Here is a 21,931-nt window from a genome sequence, read left to right as displayed (position 1 = left end):
GGTTAAACGCACTCAGCTTATTTACTAATTAATACATTAATTAATTATATACAGTAATTTAATTTGTTATTGTCCCCAAGTGCTAATGACATCATAATGTGCCACTGGGTCAGCGGAACTCGCCGTTTCTCTTGCCGATTTTCTGGATCTGGTTTTGTCTTCCTGTAATATTTATATCAGTAAACTAATTCATTATCCTAGTTAAACAATGGAGCAATACAGCATCAGATGCTCAGTCGGATGCATTTGATAACATCAAGATTCGTACAAACTTGTTATTCATGCGAATATTGATGATCAAGTTTGCACGAATCTTGATGCTGATGCAACGGTTCTGACAGAATTCTTCTCTGTTCAGCAATTGAATTCACAAACGTGAAATCATATTACGGGCCAGAACCTATCAATATAGTCGGTAAAATATAGCAGCCTGGTTAAGAGTAATGTCAAGAGGAGGCCCAATATAAGCCCGTTTAAATAAAGCCTGCTTGAGCGTCGCATTCGTTTTTATCCCTAGTCTAGGCCCATAAAGTCAAGCCGATAGCGACGCGCCTCACTTGAGTGCTTGACAGTTCACACAACACACTGTAGAACAGGAGGAGAAGCGATGATGAAAGCGGTGGTGATAACGAAATTTGGTGGGCCGGAGGTCTTGCAGCTGGAGGAGGTGGAGGAACCCCCTCTCGCCGCCGACGAGGTGCTGGTGAAGGTGGCGGCGACTTCCCTCAACCGATCCGATACATTCCAGCGCAGAGGAGCTTACTCTCTTCCCAAGGGAAGCTCTCCTTACCCCGGACTCGAGGTCTCCGGCACCATACTCGCTCTCGGCTCCTCCCTCTCTCCTGGTTCCCCTTGGAATATCGGCGATGAGGTGATCCGTACCACTTGGTTAATTCGTTAGTTTGATAATTAGTTTCTTTGTATGATGAGGTTGACCTCACTGTTGTTGTCATAGATATTGTTTTGAATTGGTTTTTGTTGGGGTTTGATGTGTAGGTCTGTGCTCTGCTGAATGGGGGAGGCTATGCGGAAAAGGTGGCAGTGCCGGTTGGGCAGTTGCTGCCTGTGCCGCAAGGTGTTTCCTTGAGAGATGCGGCTTCCTTGCCAGAGGTCGCATGTACGGTTTGGTCGACTGTGTTCATGACGAGCCATCTCTCCCCCGGAGAATCTTTTCTTGTATGATATGTTGATCACAAATTCACAATTCATAATGGGATGCATCATGCATGGGAATAGCACTAACCCTAAGAGTAGTTGTACAATTCTTGTTTGGATGCAATCCAAACACTTTTCTCTTTCTCTGGATTCCGGAATAGTGTTGGGTTAGTGGTATCCCAACATGTTGCGGAAATAGCAAAATTAGCACTTTTCGGGTTAGTAGTATTCCGAATCATAGATTCCTAACAACATTTGTACTATCAGAATAGCACAATATAAACATTCTCCCACATTATTTAGATTAGCAATTTTCTTCTACTATTTTCACACACTAACCCAAATAGCACTATCCTTTCACTCTTTGTTTGACTATCCAAACATGTTGCATTTTTTTAATGAAATAGAACACACTTCTATATCAGTAATTGTGCTGATTGAGGATTGAGGCCAGAGTTGCCACCGCTTGACCATTAATACCATGAGACGTTGGCTGCCAGTTGTATAATATTTCATAGTTCTGATCAGTTTAAGTATTTATGTACTTCACTATACAGTGAAATTGAAGCAAGGGTGATTTACAGATTCATGGAGGATCTAGTGGAATTGGCACCTTTGCTATCCAAATTTCCAAGTACTTGGGAATCAAGGTTTTTGTGACTGCAGGTATGAGACTTTCATCAACCCGTACACATCTCTTGTGTTGCAATGTCAAAGTCGTTTTGAATAAATTGCCTTGCAGGAAGTGAAGAGAAGCTGGAGGCTTGCAAGAATTTGGGTGCCGATGTCTGCATCAATTATAAGACGGAAGACTTTGTTGCACGCATTAAGGAAGAAACAGGTGGCAAAGGTAGTTTTCCTATTCTCCCTATTTATTCTAGTATTTCTGCAGAGTGTTCATCATTAGTTCCTAATAATGTCTAAATTAACATCAGATATCTGGCATATTGTCATTAATTGGATTACTTATAAACAGGTCTTATTAGTAACTCAATGAACTTTTAAATTTACTGTTACCTTGCGCAGGAGTTGATGTGATACTGGATAACATGGGAGGCTCCTACTTTCCGAGGAACTTAGATAGCTTGAGTGTAGATGGAAGGCTTTTTATAATTGGGTTTCAAGGAGGCTCGACTGCTGAAGTTAGCTTATCACCAATGCTTGCGAAACGTCTCACTGTACAAGGTTGCTTGAATACTGTTTATATTTTTCCTGTGAAGTTCTTACTCAGAAAATGGATATCATATTTTACCTACTGAAACTGCAGGATATCATAGGGTAATTTTGTTCCTCTCTACTAATTATAAACTGCAGTTTCAATTGTGAGCTTTAATGTCTCTGAAGACTGGAGAGCTGTGCATATATAATTCTTTTATAATCAGGTCATTGTGTGTCTTTTCCCTTCCAAGAAGCTGATAAGAAAATAGGAACTAGAATTTATTTGAAAAGTATATACTAAAATATACTTGTAGTGTATATTATACCAAAAAATAGGAACCAGCAAAGCAAACATTGATAATAAAAGTGTATGCTGATTGAATAGAAAAGAGGCACAATTTATTTGAAAAGTATAATACTCCATGTAAATATGCTTAAATCAAAAGAACATGCACTCATCAAAAGTGTTTTCATAGTTTTTTTTTTTTTTGAAAAAGTGGTCATCCACCGATTTCATTCGAAACCATAATAGTGTTTGCTTCCAATCTCCAAATAATCGGAGAAAGAAACGCATACAGTTTGTACCAAGAAAAAACAAACATAATAAACCAAAAAGGCTGGTCCACAGAAACAGCCCTAGGCTAATAAACGTCCAAAGAATAGAACTGAAACATCAAAAACAATCAGCAGGCAACAACAGAAACTCCTAGCAATATCAGACAACAAAAAATTCCTAATCATTTAGAAACTCTAACCCAAGCATATGGGTTAAATCTTCTTGTGTCAGCATAGGGTGCTCGACCTCTATCTCTGAATCCCCCTCCTGAACTGTTTCCTGTTGGCCTAATACAATCAGATCCTGAGAAGGCAAGGCATTAGTGTCCAAAGGAATAATTAAAGACAAATTAAGCAATGAGCCATTATTTAAAGTTTTACACCAAAATGTGTTTTCATAGTTAATAAGTTGGATGTCGTATCCAAATGTTAGGTTAAATCCTAAAGAATATGTTGTTACAAAAAATGTATATACTATATAAATGTCATTTGGCTTTTGACAATTGACTTAGCTGCTGGGTTGAGAGGAAGAAGCCTCGAGAACAAAGCAAAGATAGTGAAAGAAGTGGAGAAGAATGTTTGGCCTGCTATTGTGGCAGGAAAGGTGAAGCCGATTGTATACAAAACATTTCCCTTGGCTGAAGCAGCCGATGCTCACAGGTTGATGGAAAGCAGCTCTCATGTCGGCAAGATATTGCTAATTCCATGAGCAGGTGAGAATGTAGTTACTTCAATGTGTCTCATTGTAATGTTATTAATATCGAGCGCATGTTAATGTATAAATTGTAAGTTTTTAAGAAAGATGTCTGTCCAGCTTTTTCAGATTTGACAATTGATAATGAGAAATAATGAAGTTGTTGTATCATCATTCGGTGTTATTTATAATTTATTTTTTCACTGTTTCATCTGGTGTATAATTTTGGCGCTTCAGGTGGTTCGGTTGTCAGTTTTCGCTGATAAGGGAAACAGCTCGTTCAATCTAAAGCAAAATATATTTCAAAAAAGGAAAATGTCATGGTAAAATGATGTTTACAAGTAGCACTAGGATTTCTTTAGCTTCTAGACTGAGAAGAATTGAAAAAAAGAAATCCACTAAAACCCGGAGGTACTTCAGGAGGCAAATTTAATCATATTTTAACTTTTGGATTATAAAGATGTACCAGGTCTAGACATTGTTTTGGAGTAGATATGTATCAATTCCGGTTTATTTCTGCTAAATATTAAACAGATTGCAATGCAACATTTTCTTTTTTCTAAAAGTAGGATTTGTAGCCCTGGTAACTACCAGCTACTCTCAAATTGAATTATTAGTTACTAAACTTCAATTTATTATAACATATTTAATTCAAACAATGCCACATTCGAAAATAAATACATTTATATGAAATAAATTATAATAAGATCTGTTTTCCATTCCATTATCAGCTTTTGAAATATAAAAATTGAATTGCAAGAAAACTATATGATATGATGCTTTCAAAAATATACAGGATTTATGTTATCTAACAGCTTTAAGACCAGTGAAATTCAATTTGAGACACCAGTGAAATTCCCATTTAGCAGCAGAAGACAACGAGAAATGCTGAATAAGCTAACATTCCAACATACAAACAAAGAAACAAAAGCACCATAAAAATACCACACTCATTATATTTGTTTATACTACCAGCATAACAGTGCAATCATATACATTGCAAGCGCACCAAATGCTCGATGATTGGAATTAACTTAATGACAAGCAAACATGAAAGAACAAAAACACGTGATTTTCTCATGCCTGTCTGGGCGCGCACAAGAAAGAACCTGGTTGTAAGTTGTAACCTTGCAACATGAACCTAAAGCAATGAAAGCTTTGGTTCACTAAGTCACTTTTGTAAGGTTATAAAACATAGGTCTAATTTAAAAAAAAATATGAACAGTACTGAACGGGTTGGACTATTCCACCCATATATATTCTTTAATTAACGAGTTTGTGTGGTTAGGGACGGAATTAACTGGACGTGATGGTTTATTCTGTCCGACGGACATGATAAACCGTCCTTTTTTTTAATTAACAAGTTTGCGTGGTCAGAGACAGGAGCTGGACGTGAAGAAGCGGACGGAATAAACCGTTATGTTCTTTTTTATATTTCAAAATTTTACAATATCCTACCTCTATTTCGATATATTTTTTTTCTATTAATAAAATAATCGGCAATAAATACTATGCAAAAGTTTTATTCACACCAGCTAAGTCTTACAAAAATAAAGTTAAACGTGACAAATACGTTCACCATGTCACGAATTTTCCTACCCGATTCCGTAAAGCAATTCTTTTATTGCGTTGAGCAATTGAATACCAAACGTGAAATTATTTTAATTAACAAGTTTGCCTGGTTAAGCGTAATGCTACACGAGGCCCATTATCAGTCCGTTTAACTATGGCCAGTTAAAATAAAGCCTGCTTGAGACTCGCAATCGTTTTTATCCATAGTCTAGGCCCATAAAGTCAAACCGATAGAGACGCACCACAGTGAACAAGTACAACACACTAAAGAACAAGAGGAGAGGAGAAGAGAGAAGAAAGAAGGGAGAAGAGATGAAAGCGGTGGTGATAACGAAATTCGGGGGGCCGGAGGTGCTCCAGCTGGAGGAGGTCGAGGAACCCACTCTTGCCGCCGACGAGGTGCTGGTCAAGGTGGCCGCGACTGCCCTCAACCGAGCCGATACGGTCCAGCGCAAGGGAGCTTACCCTCCACCCAAGGGAAGCTCTCCTTACCCTGGCCTCGAGGTTTCTGGCACCATCCTCGCTCTCGGCTCCTCTCTCACCCCTGGTTCCCCTTGGAATATAGGCGATCAGGTGATCCGTACCACTTGGTTAATTCGTTAGTTTGATAATTAATTTCTCTGTATAATGAGGATGACCTTGCTGTTTTCCTGTTATATATTTGTTTTGAATTGGTTTTTGTTGGGGATTCATGTACAGGTCTGTGCTCTTCTGAGTGGGGGAGGCTATGCGGAAAAGGTGGCAGTGCCGGTTGGGCAGCTGCTGCCCGTGCCGCAAGGTGTTTCCTTGACAGATGCGGCTTCCTTGCCAGAGGTCGCGTGTACGGTTTGGTCGACGGTGTTCATGATGAGCCATCTCTCCCCTGGAGAATCTTTTCTTGTATGTTACATTCTTCTTCTTCTTTTTTATCTTTTGAGGATGCACAATTCATACTGGGTATGATCAGATGCATGGTAATAGGCTAATAGCACTAACCCAAGAATAGTGGTACTATTTTTGTTTGGATGCAATCCGAACACTATTCTCTCTCTCTCTGGAATAGTGTTGTTTTAGTGGTAACCCTACATTTTGCAGGAATAGAAAACTTAGCACTTCGGGTTAGTACTATTCCAAATCATAGATTCGAACAACATTTGTACTTTTCAGAATAGCTTAAAATAATAAAATCTCGTCTTAGATAAGTTTTGAATTTTAAACAATTGCCCACATTTTCAGATTAGGAATCTTCTTCTACTATTTTCACATACTATAACCCAAATAGCATTATTCTTAGACACTTTCTTTGACGATCCAAACACGTCCAATTATTTGTTGCATTTTCTTTTGATGAAATGGAACACATTTCTATATCAGTAATTATGCTGATGGAGGTTTGAATCCAGAGTTGCCATCGCTTGACCATTAAGACCTTGAGACATTAGCAGTTGGCCGTTTAATTAATATTTCTTAGATCTGATCAATTTAAGTATTTATGTCCTTACCTACACTGAAATTGAAGCGGAGGTAATTTACAGATTCATGGAGGATCTAGTGGAATTGGCACCTTTGCTATCCAAATTTCCAAGTACTTGGGAATAAAGGTTTTCGTGACTGCAGGTATGAGAATTTTATGAATCCATACACATCTCGTGTGTTGCAATGTCAAAGTCGTTTTCTATTGAATAAATTGCCTTGCAGGAAGTGAAGAGAAGCTGGAGGCTTGCAAGAATTTGGGTGCAGATGTTTGCATCAATTATAAGACTGAAGACTTTGTTGCACGCATTAAGGAAGAAACAGGTGGCAAAGGTACTTTGCATATTCTCCCTATTCATTTTAGTTATGTATTTCTGCAGAGGGTTCATCATTTGTTCCTGATAATGTCGAAATTAATATCAGATATCTGAGAGTGAAAAGTTACTGAGCTGAATGAGTTAAGCTCGGTTAATAGAACAAGAGTGTTCTTAAGCTCATCAATTCCCTTGGTGAGCTTAACTCCAAAATATATCGGATTGGCTTCAAATGACGAATTCAAACCGTTGAAACTGAATTACTCCAAAGTGATACGTTTACATGCAAAATTTTATAAATTTTCAAACTAATTTAGTGTAAAGACAAGTCGTCAAAAAATGATGAAAAATAAATGCATTAAATCTAAGTTATAAACCTTATTTTTTTTGGCAGTTTGATTTTATCATAAATTAATTTGAAAATATATACATTTTGCATGTTAACACATTATCATGAAGCAGATTGGTTTCAACGGTTTAGAGTCGTTGATTGTAGTCAAACATATAGGTTTTAAAGTTAAGCTCACCAAACTCTTGGTGAGCTTAAAAGCACCCTAGTTCTACTCAAGCTCCTACAACAAGCTTATCCAATATTGTCATTAATTGGATTACTTGTAAACAGGTCTTATTAGTAACATAATAAACTCCTAAATTTACTGTTGTCTTGCGCAGGAGTTGATGTGATACTGGATAACATGGGAGGCTCCTATTTTCAGAGGAACTTAGATAGCTTGAGTGTAGATGGAAGGCTTTTTATAATTGGGTTTCAAGGAGGTCCAACTGCTGAAGTTAACTTATCACCAATGCTTGCGAAACGTCTCACTGTACAAGGTTGCTTTGATTACTCTTATATTTTTCCTGAGAAGGTCCTACTCAGAAAATGGATATCGTATTTCACCTACTAAAACTGCAGGGTATCATAGGGTAATTTTGTTTGTTTCTGCTAATTATAAATCACATTGTCCATTCTGTTCTAGTCAGGTTTGTTATGTCCCTTTTCCCTTCCAAAAAGCTGATAAGAGATCTTGCATCTCTTATTCTGTTCTTTCTACCAGTGGGAGTGCAGAAGCAGGTAGTAAGGTGAGATGAAGAGAATATGCATTCCATATGTTGATTGAAGGGACAAGGGATGGAGTGACTTGATTGGGACAGTGGCGGATGATAGTAAAATACTTTAGTGATCTCCACAGATATTTGCCTTACATTATATCCAGAAAAAAAAAGGGAACCAGCAAAACAAATGTGGATGGTAGTATTAGTGCACGCTAACTGAAAAAAGAAGCATAATTTATTCAGGGGCAAAGGCATGTAGTAGACTGAATGGGTGTCAATTGCCCTCATTTTTTTTTTTTTGTATTTATGTTTGATTTTGTATATAATTTAGAGTAAAATGTCATGGGTACTATCATATTGACCATTGTACCCCATAGTTGGAATGTCCGCCTCCACCTCTGAATTTATTTGAAAAGTATACTACTAGAATATACTTACTAGTCTCCGAAGGTATTTGCCCTATATTATACCAACAAATGGGAACCAGCGAAACAAATGTTGATGTTAGTAAAAGCCTATGCTAATTGATTAGAAAAAGAGGCATAATTTATTTTAAAAGTATAACACGCAAGGCAAATATGCTTAATAAAGGCGCCATACATCAACATTATGTATATACTATAAATATCTCATCTGGCTTTTGAAAATTTACTCAGCTGCTGGGTTGAGAGGAAGAAGCCTTGAGAACAAAGCAAAGATAGTGAAAGAAGTGGAGAAGAATGTTTGGCCTGCTGTTTTGGCAGGAAAGGTGAAGCCAATTGTATACAAGACATTTCCCTTGGCCGAAGCTGCGGATGCTCACAGGTTGATGGAAAGCAGCTCTCATATTGGCAAGATATTGCTAATTCCATGAGCAGGCGAAATTGTAGTTCCTTCAATGTGTTTCGTTGTAATGTTATTAATATTGAATGTATGTTAATGTGTAAATTTCAAGTTTTTAAGAGAGACTCTGTCCAGCCTTTTCAGATTTGACAATTGAATATGAGAAATAATATAGTTGTATCATCAGCCATGTTATTTTTTTACCTTTTTTGGGAAAATTTCCGGTGTGCCCATTCATACTTTCAAAATAGTCAATTTATCCATAAATCCATCGTAACATCCAATCTCTCTTTATAAATCCATCGTAACATCCAATATCTCTTTTATTATATTCTTTTATTAAAATGGAGATGTCCATTAAATTTCAAACTGTTATTGAACAAGAGATAAAACAGGAAACAAATCTTCTTTCCTTTATCAATTCACCCTCCCTTCTCTCTCCTCTCCTCTCATGGATTCAATAAAAACATACCTATCTAAGCTCTCTCGAGCTAAGACAAAAGCCATCAGCACGAGCCCTGAGCAGAGATCTCTCCCGCATCTCAATTTGTTTCTCTGAAACGAAAGTTTTTCATAAAGTGTTATTTTAGTTTGGATTCTTGTCAGTTGAGCTCAGCTGCATTTGTACCACAAATTCCATGAATATAGAACATTTTCAAGGCAAGACATTTCAACAAATCACGCGTTCATATTTGCTTCATCATCACATAATCAAGCAACTCACAGCTTTTTCCATTAAAGCACCCCATGGAAATTAGCTCATCGAATCTTCATAAAAATACTATGATCTGAGTTTCTAAGCTTTCATATCAAGCTATTTGACGTAAATTATACAAACCTTTAACATGGACAAAACAATTGCTATTATTGGGATGACAACATAATCACAAAACAAATAGCTTGCAATTTACGCCAGGAAAAGCAACACACTAAATCGAAAACGAACGTACACCAATCAATTCAGAAACAAAAGAAGACCAATAGTCAAGACATCCAAATCGCAACACACTAAATCGAAAACGAACGTACACCAATCAATTCAGAAACAAAAGAAGACCAATAGTCAAGACATCCAAATCAACTGAAACAATAGCAATAATCACCATTTTAATCTAGTTTAAGCCACATTAATTGAGATTTTATATTAAACAATCGTGAATCACCCATTTACATTGAAGCAGATGATTCTTCATTAGATTGTTAATTGCAGGCTTGTAAAAATCTGCCACGAGGTTAGCTAATCATTGTCACTCAAAATTATTATAGCATATAAAACATTGACCGGTTAACGCATCAAAACAGATACTTATCAGATCAGTATGGTAATACTTTCAAGTTCCCAATCAATTTAACTACGCCTTAGATCAAACAGATTAAAAGTAAAGGTAATTTGTGCAAATTGCGTCAAACTAGAAACAAGCACTCATCAATTGTGTGTCGCTATCTTTCACGCAGCAGCTCAATGTCAAGACATAAACAACAGGAGATGCAAGAGAGATTTATGCTCGGGGTACCTTTGCTGGGCTCGTGCTGATAGCTTCTTAAAGAATGTAAAGATGCAAGAAAGAAATGCTGAATAAGCTAACACTCCAACATATACAAACAGAGAAAGAGAAGCACCATAAATTACCACACTAATTATATTTGTTTATATCACCAGCATAACAGTGCAATCATATACATTGCAAGCACACCAAATGCTTGATGATTACAATTAACTTGATGACTGCAAACAAGAGTTATTACATAGTTTCTCCATTCTGCCACACACAAGTTACTAGACAATCTTCTGATTATGATTGAAACCGTTCATAACAAACCTGCAATACAAAGATGCCATCAGAATTTAATATCAAATGCATGATACATGGTATGAACACGAAACAAAACAAAAAAGTAATCGGTAAGCAGGCATATGAAAACTACAGAATGATCTCAACACAAATTATTATAGTAGTGAAACCCTGCTTTATATTTGAAAGGCTTCTTTAAAGATCATCAGTGCAAAATTTCATCATTTTAAATCAATGGTATATTTCTATCGAACCAGACATCCTAGTTACACATGCAAGCAAAAGGAAAAAAATGTTGAATTTTACTTTATCTTCTTGTAATACAAGTTGCACATGGTTTGAAAACAAAGAAGGTGGATAGTTGCAAGCTGTAGCTTTTTAGTTGCTTTTAGTTGGCAACTGATTGCTGGTATAGAATCAGGTTTCTGGCAAGAAAGAGGAGCTCAGTAAGAGATGAGATTGAAAATTACAAGCAACCCCCTCGTTTGTGTTTTTGCAAGACTGGGAGGAGGCAGGAAAAAAGGAAGGGGCATGGAGGAAGAGAAGAAAAAGGAAGAGGGAAGGGTGCATGGTATCTCCAAATTGTCCCAGTAATTTTTAATTTTCAAAATGATGAGTTGGACGTCTATGTGGCATTCCATTAGTGTTTTGGATGAAAATATTAACGAAGTGACTTAATCAGAACAAATACAAAGTTTCAGTGGTCGCTGAGGGACAAATCGAAGTAGAGTGACCAATTCGTGACAAATAGCAACATTTAGTGACCTCCGATGAAATTTACCCTTAGAGAAGTCTTGGCAGCATCTGCAGAGTTTTTTTTTTTTAAAGTACATATCTCCATGCAAATTTAAAACTTTGTTATTCTTCTCGCTAATCATAAGGCTTCTCTAAGGGTATACATGCAGGAAAAAGGCACAATTCTTTCTCAATTTTGTTTTTCTAATATTGCACGAGAGCCTACCCTAAGTCCGCAGATGCACTTTATATAATTCACAGAGACAGAATTGCAATGCACCAGAAACCCTAATCAAAGCAATAGTGTAATCTATATGTGCATACAGATGAAAAAGGTACGTCTACCTCATGTGTTTACAGTTGCACACAAAACCCTAACCCCCTAAATGCATAACTTAGTATAATTGAAAATTTAACGACCTACCAACTATTATAACCAAATTTAATTTGGAAGTTATAATTACAACAAAATTGAAAGATCAGATAGTTAAATATTTCAATTTCAATTCATAACAACCAAATTTCGACCAAATTAGCAAAAAACCCCAAATTATCTTAATTTTACGGCGACCTTTTGTCGAAATTGAGTACCAGGAATAAGCATAGAGATCATACCAGGAAGCACTCAATTATAGTAGAGTTCCAGCCCCATCCCGTCATGAACCTCGTAATCCCTGAGCGTGATGTGATCCTTGTAAATGTTATACCACTTCTGGATACGGATCTTATCGGGACGAGTACCCGTTTGCGCCGCCACGAGCTTCTTCAGGTCACCAATGGTGTCGTCTTCGTTGCACTTGACGCGCACCTTCTTCCCCAGCCGATCGTTCAGGACAACCTCAATCATCTTGCAAATTGGAGTTTGGAGTTGTGTCGTGTGGCGATGAAAGATCTCCGATTATGAGGCGGTGTTGAATTGGTCGTGTAGGGTTTGGAAACAAGTAAATAAAGGCAGGCTCTTCCGCTCTTGTCGAGGGGATACATTGGATGGAATTCGAATCCTCTGAGATATCTCATTTTTTGCGTGACTTTCTGGAAAATCTCAACCTTTCAAATATGTTCTACACGAATCTCAAAGCTCCACTAATACTGGTCCCCGCGCCATCCCCGAATAGGCACCGGACACGTCGGTCACGCAAAATATGAGATATCTCAGAGGATAAGCATTTGATATATTGGGGGAACCGACGTAAGGAAACGCCCCGCAATAAAGTACCGTTTGAGGTAATTGTCAGACCGTTCGATCAGAATTCGGGCTAATCCGATCCACGTTTATAACCCAGGGTTCCTTTAATATTAGTGAGGATCTACATCGGACGGTTTACATATTATATCAAAATTTGAGTTAACTCAGAGGATAGAATTCCTTTTATTCGGGTAAATATTTTAACAGAGTAACTTTTACTTCCTACAGCGCACGAACCATATGCAGCGCTGTTTTGATTCTATATTGCGTGCGCTGCGTAAAGCCATAACTACTCTGTTAATGTATTTACCTTTTTTCTTTTTTGGTATTTTCTTATTTACATTTCTGTTATTAGGAAATATTATGCCATAATAGTCAATGTTTTTATGAATTAGTCGTTTGCCCCCTCACCAAGTAATTTCCGGAGCATCTCAATTTCTCGTGTGTTTTTCATTTGTTCTCGAGTTGACTTTTATTTATTTTTATTTTTTTATTTTTTATTTCAAGCCCGTAGTGTTTTTCTCGATTTCCGGAGCATCTCAATGAGGTGCACTGACAACTACTCCAACAAGAGTTTGTGCACTGACAACTACTCTCAATTTAGTCGTTTGCCCCCTCCTTGATCTTTCATTTAGATGCTACATCTCAATTTCCGGAGCATCTCAATTTCTCGTGTGTTTTTCATTTAGTTTTGGCTTCATGCAGCACGGACTATGGAATTAAAACAACGCTACATATGATTTGTGCACCACATGAAGCCAAAATTACTTTGTTAAAATTTTACCCCCTTCTCCATTGATTCATTCAAGTCAGATGATACAGGATGTGTGTACATGGAAACATATGAAGACAATTAAAATAATTAACTATTCCATTAATTAAATAACAAATTGTCCTAAACATTCGAAGCTATATTCCTTTCTAATACAATTGAACAATGCTGGTAAAAATAAAGAACCTATACCTTTTAGGCCTTTTATTTGCCACTAAACACAGATTGAGGTGCACTGACAACTACTCCAATTACTTCTATGCTCTAAAATTTGACTGGAAGAGATGCTAAAAATGCCAAATTATAAGGCGCCGTTGACTTGCCGAATTGAGAGGTCCAAGTTGGAAGCTTATTCAAAATTTTCTCAGTTCGTGCGGTTACTTTCAGCATATCAGCTCTTAGCTTTAGTAAATGAGGCCTCTCAGATACCCTCTGTGTCGGATTGCTTAACCAGACTAGTTTCATTCTGAATTTTGTTGGTGAATTTTTGCCTCCCGCAAATTGTATTGTGTGCCATCCATCAATCTCAGTTTTATTGCCTGCGGTTACAAGCTCCTCCGAGCCAACTGTTGTAAAGAATAAACATTTATACAATTAATAGAACACCTGAGTGAAATATATCTTTGTAACATGCTTTTGTAAAAAGGGGAAACAGAAGAATATATTTGCAAACTCATGCTTGTTTTGTACACAGCTCCAACAGACTCAAATTGTTTGCACAAATGCCCTTGTTTACTGGTCGGGTACTCAGGTCTGTTACCAGTACTTTGCTGGGAAGCAAAAGTCTGTGTAACACCAGAAACAAAACAAGAATTTTTTCTCCTTCTCCATATGTGCACATGCAATTTTTATTATTCTCCTTTGTTTTCTTTTTTGTCTTTTAAATTTATGTATTTTTCAATTTCTTTCATTTTCTGGGGAGAAGGGGTGGGCATGGATAATTTAGGGTTTATGGAACTTTTAAGTATTCAACATAAATTTCAATGGAAAAACCAAACACAGGCATCTTTGCCACTATGGTGCCAATCAGATCTGTTGATTGTACAAACATCCCAATACTGGTACAGACCCCTGGATCCAATGATGTGAATCTAAAAAATTCAAGAAACCTACCATACAATCTGAAGTCATCAATCTCTTCCATATTGATTGCTAGAGCCCAACGAGTCGCTGATTTTGTATCCATTGAAACTAGGGTTTCTCTCACATCTGTTTTTGAATCACTCTCAACTTGAATTGTGGGAATTTCAGATTTGGTCCAGCCAGATTTACCATCCATGTAACTCCAGCATCCGTAATTCACGGTGAAGGAAACAAAATCAACAGTATTATTGCGGCCACAGAAGAACTCTTCGTCTTTGAGGCTCTCTACTTCCCTTGTCAATTTTCCAGGTGTGTTTGAATATAGAGAAATGTAGGATAATGGCTCTTGGGCATTTATGTCATTTCCTGTTGTATCCACAACATGCACAGCCTAGCAAAATGAAAATAATAAGATCATAAACAGAAAGGATACGGGATTTCTGTACCCAAAAATGCATAACTGGTATAATACCAAATTCAGGGTGTTTTTATTGTAATCTTTGGATGTATTTGATTTTTAAACTTTAATTAAGAACCAACCAAAGGAAGAAGTAAAGGAAAAAGATTAGTAATGATAGCAAGGGCATGGAGCTTTTATCATTTTAACCGCAACTAGATATTTTCAGACATACATTAACAGTTCTAGAAAAGTCATCGGTAAATGCTGGGATGACGCCCATGGAAACAGCACCAAGCGACAAAGCAAGCAATGCCACCATTGACAAAACAAGAGGAAATTTTGCACCTGTAGGGAGAGAAAGAGAGAGATTACTGACAAGGGAATGCAAAATATTAACTTATTCACAGGGCAGATGGATAAATTGCCTCATCAAATGAGAAATATCATGCATCTGCTTTGAAGAATGAAAAGTCTCATTAATCTCTCTACAATCAAAAGTATCTGTATAAGCACCTACTCATCTATGTCGCAAAATACCCAAAATACTTGGTCTTTCCTTAATTTTTTTTTTTTTCAAAATTTTTAAAAATACCCTCATAAAAAACAAACAAAAAACAAATGACCACTGATTTTTCAGAATTCCAGAATTACCAGGACCGCAATTTCACGTTGCGGACCCCATATGTCGCAAAATACCCAAAATACTTGGCCTTTCCTGAATGTTTCTTTTCAGAAATTTTTAAAAATACCCTCATAAAAAAAAAGCCAAAAGACCACTAATTTGTCAGAATTCCAGAAATACCAGGACCTCAATTTCACGTTGACATGAAACGGTGGATCCATTATGGGGTCATAATTGGGGGCTGCAACGTGAAATGGAGGTCCCATTCTTGGGGCCCGCAACGTGAAATCGCGGCCCTGGTAATTCTGGAATTCTGAGAAATCAGTGGTCTTTGGGTTTTTTTTTTATGAGGTTTTTTTTTTAATTTCGGGGTTTTTTTTAAGGTCCAGTCTTTCCTAAATGTTAGGTCATATGAGAAGTAGGTGATGTTAACCATATCTAGAGGGGGTGAGGTACGTAATATCTCAGGTCTAGATAACTATGGTCCTTACAGTAGTATAGGTCATGATAAACCGGTAAATAAAGAGAAGTTTAGAGAAGGATTGAAAATGTTTACAAAGGCAAATGTGATTCAAGGTAATAACAGTAATATTATGATTTTTTTCTAGAATAACACACTGTTCCAATTCAAGATCTGAAACAAAAGTTTAACCTGAGAAATGGATATATGAGAGGAGATGAACCAAGGCAAGGCAAATAACCACTGATATATAAATAGCCACCAGTGCATTACCGAGCCAGACCGGTGCTCCACCGGGATTCCTAGATAGACATTAAAATAGGGATGATACGAATTTTTTAAAAAGAAGTAAATTTTGCTTCATATATACATAAATTGACAAATTAAGATGACATCAAATTCTATATGTACCTGTCTAAGCGCACAATGGTACCAATTAAGTTACCTAACCCACGAAAAACAATACCAGCTGAGACCGTGACTGGTGCAGCAATACCAACAATTAATGTAATCACTTTAAGTTGCCTTGGTGTCCTGGCAGGAGTCAATGTGGCCTCCATAAGACCATCTGCAACATGATAGAGTATTCTTTAGTCAATGTGGCCTCCATAAGACCATCTGCAACTTGTTAAAAGCTAAAACCAAATTTAGCTGTAAGACGGAGTTTTATGGTAAAGCAAGAATTACTTTCGTCATATTTGCAGAACATAAAATATAATAAAACAGAAAATCATATACGGTAATGCCAGCAATTACAAAAAACTCTAAATATAATCTGCATAAACTCACTTCATAGACAGGTACCTGATGAATGCGATACAAAGGGACAGAAAAATCAAAAGTGTAACCCTACAAGAACCTAACAATACCACTTGTATCCTAAAGCAACAACGTGTTATTACATATGACACTATATAACGTCAGAGAAAATCACCTGGATTACTACTTTTTTCTAAAGCTACCTCATCTTTGCCCTGATTTACCTTGAAGAATAAAAAGAACCAATGCAGTAGGAGGGTGGACATCTTTGGAGGAAAATAAGGGAGTGATGGCATAAAATATTCTATTTTTTATGAGTGTTTGCTTGATAATTCAATTATTTCTACTTCTGTAAAGATATAACAATTTCCTCCACACACCTTCAACCAACAAAAACAAAAGGCAATGAAAACATTATATAAAACAAATATATCAACTTACAAGCAACAGCAGGTGAAGCAAGCCAGAAAAGAGCCAAGTAAGACGATCCAACCTTGAAATAGTTTCCCAAAATAAGAAGCACCAACCACTGCAAAATCCCCGACTTAAAAAGCCACCTCTCAGCCTCTAATTTTGCCAGATTTTCAACTCCATTTCTCTTTTTCATATGACTCTTCAGAAGCACAAAACCTACATGTTGACCAGTCAATGCGCCAACCAACGCTGGTGCACAAAATAAGCCGATGACTAGCCATGGAGAGGCGATGTAAGGTGCAGGTGAGGGTGATAAGAGGGGAAGGACAAAGGCAACTATGGATGACAGAAAAATAGAAAATAGGAGCATGAGAAATGTGGTCAGGAAAGAGATGAGGAAAGAGATAACACCGGTATGGCCGCCCATTGCTAGTGAGGTGGCCAATATGAGAAGCGATTGAAATATGACCGAGTTGTTAAGCATAGATGCGAGTTTTTGTGTGTAAACTACCATGTACATTCCCTACATAGTACAATAAAAATTATATTAACTTAACCTTGTGGTACTGATTTGAGTTCGCATATTTAAAGCATATATGCAAAAAAAAAAAGCATACCAAAATATCAAAATAGATAGCTTGGTTGGTATCACTGCTTTCATTGTTTTCTATGTTCTCGTAAAGTTCTGATGAAGCAGCAGTGTGAAGAAGAAAGGCAAGCATATTATCTCCCAGATGCTGAAGTGACCCCGGTTTTAATAACTTCATCTTGTCATTCTACAAAATCAAAATATAAAGATTCACATAAGTTGGTTGACATCTAAGTGTACTTACCCATTATGATTGATGTTATTTAAAACATCCTATGAATACATGCCCCACCACAAGGTCAAATATACCCCTCAAATATTTGAAATATCCCACATGCTACTCTTCTGTGAATTTATTTGAAAATGGCCAACTTGCTCCTCTTTCATTGCTTACAGAGAGAAATAATGAGTAAGGATTGCATAGGATATTTCCACTTTTGTTAGGTCATACATGAGATTAATTGTTTCTTATAGTAACATGATGTTACTTGTTTGCCAGCATGTATACTGTACATACACAGGCCTTTAGGTGAAAGTACACCTCAAAGAAATTAGTATAACCTTAGTGTGATAAACAGCAGTATTATCTGAGAATGCAAAATCAAGGCCAGGGAGGCCAGCAACTTCTTGATATATTTGAAAATCTGTGGCAGACTTAATTGCACCAGAATGAAACAAATCCTGCAAGGATGTCGAAGGTAGTTAGATCATAGAGCACAACATAAATTTTAATTGAAAAGTTATTAAGCCAAAAGCAGTACTTTCCAGAAAACAAAAATAGAAACCTGTGCAGTGATTTGTCCTGATGGATACTTGGAGACTGAGGCAAAAATGTCAAGAGCCCAAGGTGCTGAGCCACCCTGTTTCAAAAATAAAACACAACATACCATAATAAAACAAAGAAGACTTGGTCAAGAGATCCATATTTAAGAGTTGGTACAGCATCATAGATAACAAAAGTTTAGTACCTGAAAAATACCAGACTTTCCGCCAATCCCTACTGCTTCTAAATCGATTGCAAAACGGATTGTACTACTCCATGGATGCTGCACATGAACATAATTATCAATATACCTATACGGAAATAAATAGCACTGCTAATTATCAATATGGCCTCAAACCAATTGAGACATTTACAACTGGTTTGATATCAGATGGTACAGGTGTTGACTCTTCATACATACTGGTAATAAGCTGCATGAATTGGAGCTATGTAAGATATTAAACCTGAGTAACAAAACTGTGAGCCCCGTCAAGACCCTCTTCTTCACCAGTATTAAATAAAAATATAACACCACTCTTAAATCCATGGGCCCACTGAGAGACCCCACGCGCAAGCTCCATCATGACAGCTATGCACGAACTGCAGTCTCCTGCACCTTCCCTACAATTACAGAAGGCACAAAATGATTCCAATTATCAGCTTTTATTTTATATTTGATAATGTAACATTAATTCATTTCCTAACATTAGAAATTACAACAAACTGTTTATGCATACAACACAATATTTCAATTTGCAACCAGAATCAAATTTTTGTGGGGTTATTTGGTATTTGCAGAATAAACCCAATCATTAGACTTAAAATTAACATTTAGGCGAGCAGAAAATGACTAAATGTAAAATATTTTAAATGAATCAATTAACTCAATTCACATCTAGTTCATAACAGCTAGATCCTAGCAGGTCAAGTTCAATTTGGGCTTAAAAAAAAATAACCTTCAGTTGTCAACATTTAAGTGCCTAAACCTTTTCTGTAGAACCCACGACTGATCTTATGGACGTATGTTAGTTTTGAGATGTTACTCTTAAACATGGCATCCGGGAGTTATCAGAAAGACATTATTTTTGTTCCTGATAATCAGAAACTGATGTAGGTCTGTCTTATACTCATATTAGTTAATAAACAAAAAAAAAAGGCTAACAAAAATGTACCCTGAGAAAACTGTATCGATGTGAGAAGATACGAGGATGGTATTCTCTCTTGCCTCTGGAAGATATTTGGGCACAATTCTCAATACAACATGCTTTAGGTCAGAATAAAGCATGGTTTTTCCCTTGAAGAGGCCCTCTGAAAGCTGGTTTACGCCAGTTTCTGAATGAAAGAGGTCAACATCAACATCTACCTCCCAATGAGCCGTTTTCTTTATGTTCTCAGCAATTTTATGTACATACTGTTGCAAAAATGTAACTGTTAGGTTCATAATAATAAGAAAAATTAAGATGAAATGCAAAATTGGGGTACTGCTTTCATTTCAAATGTCAGAATATCATTTACCCTACACTTTTTGTCTTCCGTATTTACTTTTGAAGTTGCCAAAATAATTACAACTAACCTTCCTCCTTCTACATGAATAAAAGATGAGAGGCAGATTGGGTGTTTCCAAAGAAATATAGAAGTCACAATTGGTACCAGAGTGGACAGAACTACAGCCCATGATGCTTCAGTACCAAACTATTTAACCATATCTTTTTGATTATTTTTGTTTCTCCTCCTTTTTATCATGTGGTTTGAGAGTTGGTTGACGAAATTTTAACCTTTACTTTCTTAAACTAATAAATTCAACAATCTATACTTTACAGAAGAGCTACATGCAGTAACTTTCGAGTTCATCAACAAAAAATTCATTGGAGCTGACTGTAAAAGAAGAAGTAAATTGACAAAATGAGTACAAAGTAATTAAATAAAAAAGCCAGCCTTTTATATTGATCTTCAGAATTATCAGGATGAATGAGTAAAAATAAGAAAATATTTCATCAACAACAAATTTATTTAGGTAATCCCACAAGAAAAGCAGCAGCAATAAAAAAAAGTCAAGCACTGCAGAATAAAAAATTTATAAAAGAAAAATACCACTAGCCAGTATAAGGCTGGCCTGACTGGTATAAGCTATTAGGTACTATTATAAAGGTCTATACTGGATATCCATCACAAACTGTACTTGTGAAATCCTTGATTTTACTGAACATACAGCTACAGAACCTCTACAAGCCAATAAAAAAGCAAGTCTCAATTTATCTCAAAAATAATAAATTCTAACCTCAATTGCTAGATCTAGAGAATCAGAACCGACGGGGTGTGGGCCCAAACTGGTCAAGTACTTGACATGTTTCATTGCTGATACTTCTGAGAAGCCCCTCTTCCCGGCCTGCTCGGCCGTGAGAGGAAAAGGGAGGCTTTCTGACTGGATATGGTAAGCAGCCCATGCTCCATTGATAAAGAGAAACAGCAGAGTGAACCATAAGACAGTCGACCTCTTTGGTTCATTGGGCTCCTTTTTTTTGGGAGGTTTAATTTTATTAGAAACTGAAGGCTTGGATTGTGATTTTGATCCCGATTTCATCTTATCTATTGTTGGGCAGAATTGGGAAGAAAAAAAAAATTATTATTGTACCCGCTGGACCTCAATTTCAAGTTTCTTTTCTCTTATTTTGTTCTAATTATACTTTTGGTCTGTAATTGAGGTATGACACAGACCAGACTTAGCAAAGATGAACACTAATCACTTGCCAGATAAACCCTAAAATCCTGTTAATGTCAATATTAAATGCCTGTGGTTTCAATGTGCCATCCCACTTGGTGCATAAAATTGAGGCAAAAGGTGTAAATATGGAAAGATATTATCAAAACCAAGCTTACTTAACACTTAGAAAGCATAATTATTTCTCAAAATTGTATTCACAATGCCAATTCTGTAAAAGTGATTGGTACCAGATTTCAATAAGCTGTCGACGATTAGTTAAAAACAATATAGCCAACCACTATAAACCATCGCCAATCGTATGGAAAGAATTACGAAAGTAAGGGTTAATTTTCTTACCTCTTAACGAAGAACTCAAAAATTGAAGAGAGATTTAAGAGACAAGAAGGAAGAGGGAAGAAGAGGAAATCAGATTTTAAGAACAGCGGATGAACGGAGGAGATTCAAAAATAAACAAAGGTCGGTGTACTCTTTATATGTGCTCAAAATCTACCAATTTGTGTTGCAAAATTGCAATGCTTTTTACGGCCATGCTATATTTTTGTCAAATCGTATTTTGGATACGTTGAAAATGGCACTTAACCGCAGAAAAGAGAGAGATAATAAGTTAATAATCTGGTGAGTGTTGACCGTCGGAAACAGAAAGTTCGATCCCTTCCAAAGGCAGAAAAAAGGCGTCCGGATCCTCTAAAGTAACTCAACTTTTGGATTTTGGATCAAAACCGTCTGATTCGAATTCGTTGCTCGATATTGCTTCGGGATTCGGATTCCTAGCTCGGGATATGTGTGCTCTACTTTGGTTGGATTGTCACGGATTAGAATCGGACGGTCCCGATCTAAATATCAACAATTGGATTACTT

General features: G+C 36.8%; 3 protein-coding genes and 1 pseudogene across 6 annotated transcripts; 2 read left to right on the top strand and 2 right to left on the bottom strand.

Moving 5' to 3' along the window:
* Positions 1 to 572: 572 nt before the first annotated feature.
* Positions 573 to 3,733, top strand: LOC144561632 (uncharacterized). 2 transcript variants are annotated; one of them, XM_078310646.1, is made up of 6 exons: positions 573 to 871; positions 997 to 1,176; positions 1,740 to 1,821; positions 1,898 to 2,005; positions 2,182 to 2,340; positions 3,381 to 3,733. In XM_078310646.1, the coding sequence occupies exons 1-6, from the start codon at positions 608 to 610 to the stop codon at positions 3,575 to 3,577; spliced, it is 990 nt and encodes a 329-aa protein (XP_078166772.1). In that variant the 5' UTR covers positions 573 to 607; the 3' UTR covers positions 3,578 to 3,733. The 2 variants fall into 2 exon arrangements, with proteins under 2 accessions (XP_078166772.1, XP_078166773.1); XM_078310647.1 differs by lacking the exon at positions 3,381 to 3,733 and adding an exon at positions 2,470 to 2,615.
* A 1,601-nt stretch (positions 3,734 to 5,334) lies between these two features.
* Positions 5,335 to 8,961, top strand: LOC144561633 (uncharacterized). Its single transcript, XM_078310648.1, has 6 exons — positions 5,335 to 5,707; positions 5,834 to 6,013; positions 6,649 to 6,730; positions 6,812 to 6,919; positions 7,573 to 7,731; positions 8,610 to 8,961. The coding sequence occupies exons 1-6, from the start codon at positions 5,447 to 5,449 to the stop codon at positions 8,804 to 8,806; spliced, it is 987 nt and encodes a 328-aa protein (XP_078166774.1). The 5' UTR covers positions 5,335 to 5,446; the 3' UTR covers positions 8,807 to 8,961.
* A 1,411-nt stretch (positions 8,962 to 10,372) lies between these two features.
* Positions 10,373 to 12,254, bottom strand: LOC144561630 (ubiquitin-like protein 5 pseudogene; annotated as a pseudogene). The gene is made up of 2 exons (XR_013513901.1): positions 11,919 to 12,254; positions 10,373 to 10,595 (listed from the first exon to the last, which is right to left on the bottom strand). The product of XR_013513901.1 is annotated as a ubiquitin-like protein 5 pseudogene (transcript).
* Positions 12,255 to 13,349: 1,095 nt separating this feature from the next.
* On the bottom strand, positions 13,350 to 21,709 carry LOC144561629 (Zn-dependent exopeptidases superfamily protein). Of its 2 annotated transcripts, XM_078310644.1 has the most exons (14): positions 21,410 to 21,709; positions 20,630 to 20,937; positions 19,524 to 19,762; positions 18,816 to 18,972; positions 18,557 to 18,634; positions 18,374 to 18,448; positions 18,150 to 18,269; positions 17,617 to 17,775; positions 17,027 to 17,522; positions 16,238 to 16,394; positions 16,019 to 16,128; positions 14,977 to 15,089; positions 14,375 to 14,735; positions 13,350 to 13,827 (listed from the first exon to the last, which is right to left on the bottom strand). In XM_078310644.1, exons 2-14 carry the CDS (start codon positions 20,930 to 20,932, stop codon positions 13,526 to 13,528), a joined length of 2,670 nt encoding a protein of 889 aa, XP_078166770.1. In that variant the 5' UTR covers positions 20,933 to 20,937; positions 21,410 to 21,709; the 3' UTR covers positions 13,350 to 13,525. The 2 variants fall into 2 exon arrangements, with proteins under 2 accessions (XP_078166770.1, XP_078166771.1); XM_078310645.1 differs by lacking the exons at positions 17,617 to 17,775; positions 18,150 to 18,269; positions 18,374 to 18,448; ... (3 more) ...; positions 20,630 to 20,937; positions 21,410 to 21,709 and having other exon boundaries at positions 16,238 to 16,444; positions 17,027 to 17,168.
* Between the last annotated feature and the right edge of the window lie 222 nt (positions 21,710 to 21,931).

This window comes from Carex rostrata, chromosome 11 (genome assembly GCF_964058835.1).
Source record: "Carex rostrata chromosome 11, lpCarRost1.2, whole genome shotgun sequence".
NCBI lineage: Eukaryota > Viridiplantae > Streptophyta > Magnoliopsida > Poales > Cyperaceae > Carex > Carex rostrata.
Note: the sequence above shows the minus strand (reverse complement) of the source record. Positions and strands in the feature narration are given on the sequence as shown.

Coding starts and splice junctions, on each gene's coding strand:
- LOC144561629 (XM_078310644.1), bottom strand. CDS start 20,932: ATGAAATCGGGATCAAAATCACAATCCAAGCCTTCAGTTTCTAATAAA. Junction 16,129..16,237: donor ACCATTGTGCGCTTAGACAG/GTACATATAGAA, acceptor ATGTCTATCTAG/GAATCCCGGTGGAGCACCGG. Junction 13,828..14,374: donor TGATGACTTCAGATTGTATG/GTAGGTTTCTTG, acceptor TCTTTACAACAG/TTGGCTCGGAGGAGCTTGTA.
- LOC144561633 (XM_078310648.1), top strand. CDS start 5,447: ATGAAAGCGGTGGTGATAACGAAATTCGGGGGGCCGGAGGTGCTCCAG. Junction 5,708..5,833: donor CTTGGAATATAGGCGATCAG/GTGATCCGTACC, acceptor ATTCATGTACAG/GTCTGTGCTCTTCTGAGTGG. Junction 7,732..8,609: donor GAAACGTCTCACTGTACAAG/GTTGCTTTGATT, acceptor AAATTTACTCAG/CTGCTGGGTTGAGAGGAAGA.
- LOC144561632 (XM_078310646.1), top strand. CDS start 608: ATGATGAAAGCGGTGGTGATAACGAAATTTGGTGGGCCGGAGGTCTTG. Junction 1,177..1,739: donor CCCCCGGAGAATCTTTTCTT/GTATGATATGTT, acceptor GGTGATTTACAG/ATTCATGGAGGATCTAGTGG. Junction 2,006..2,181: donor GGAAGAAACAGGTGGCAAAG/GTAGTTTTCCTA, acceptor TACCTTGCGCAG/GAGTTGATGTGATACTGGAT.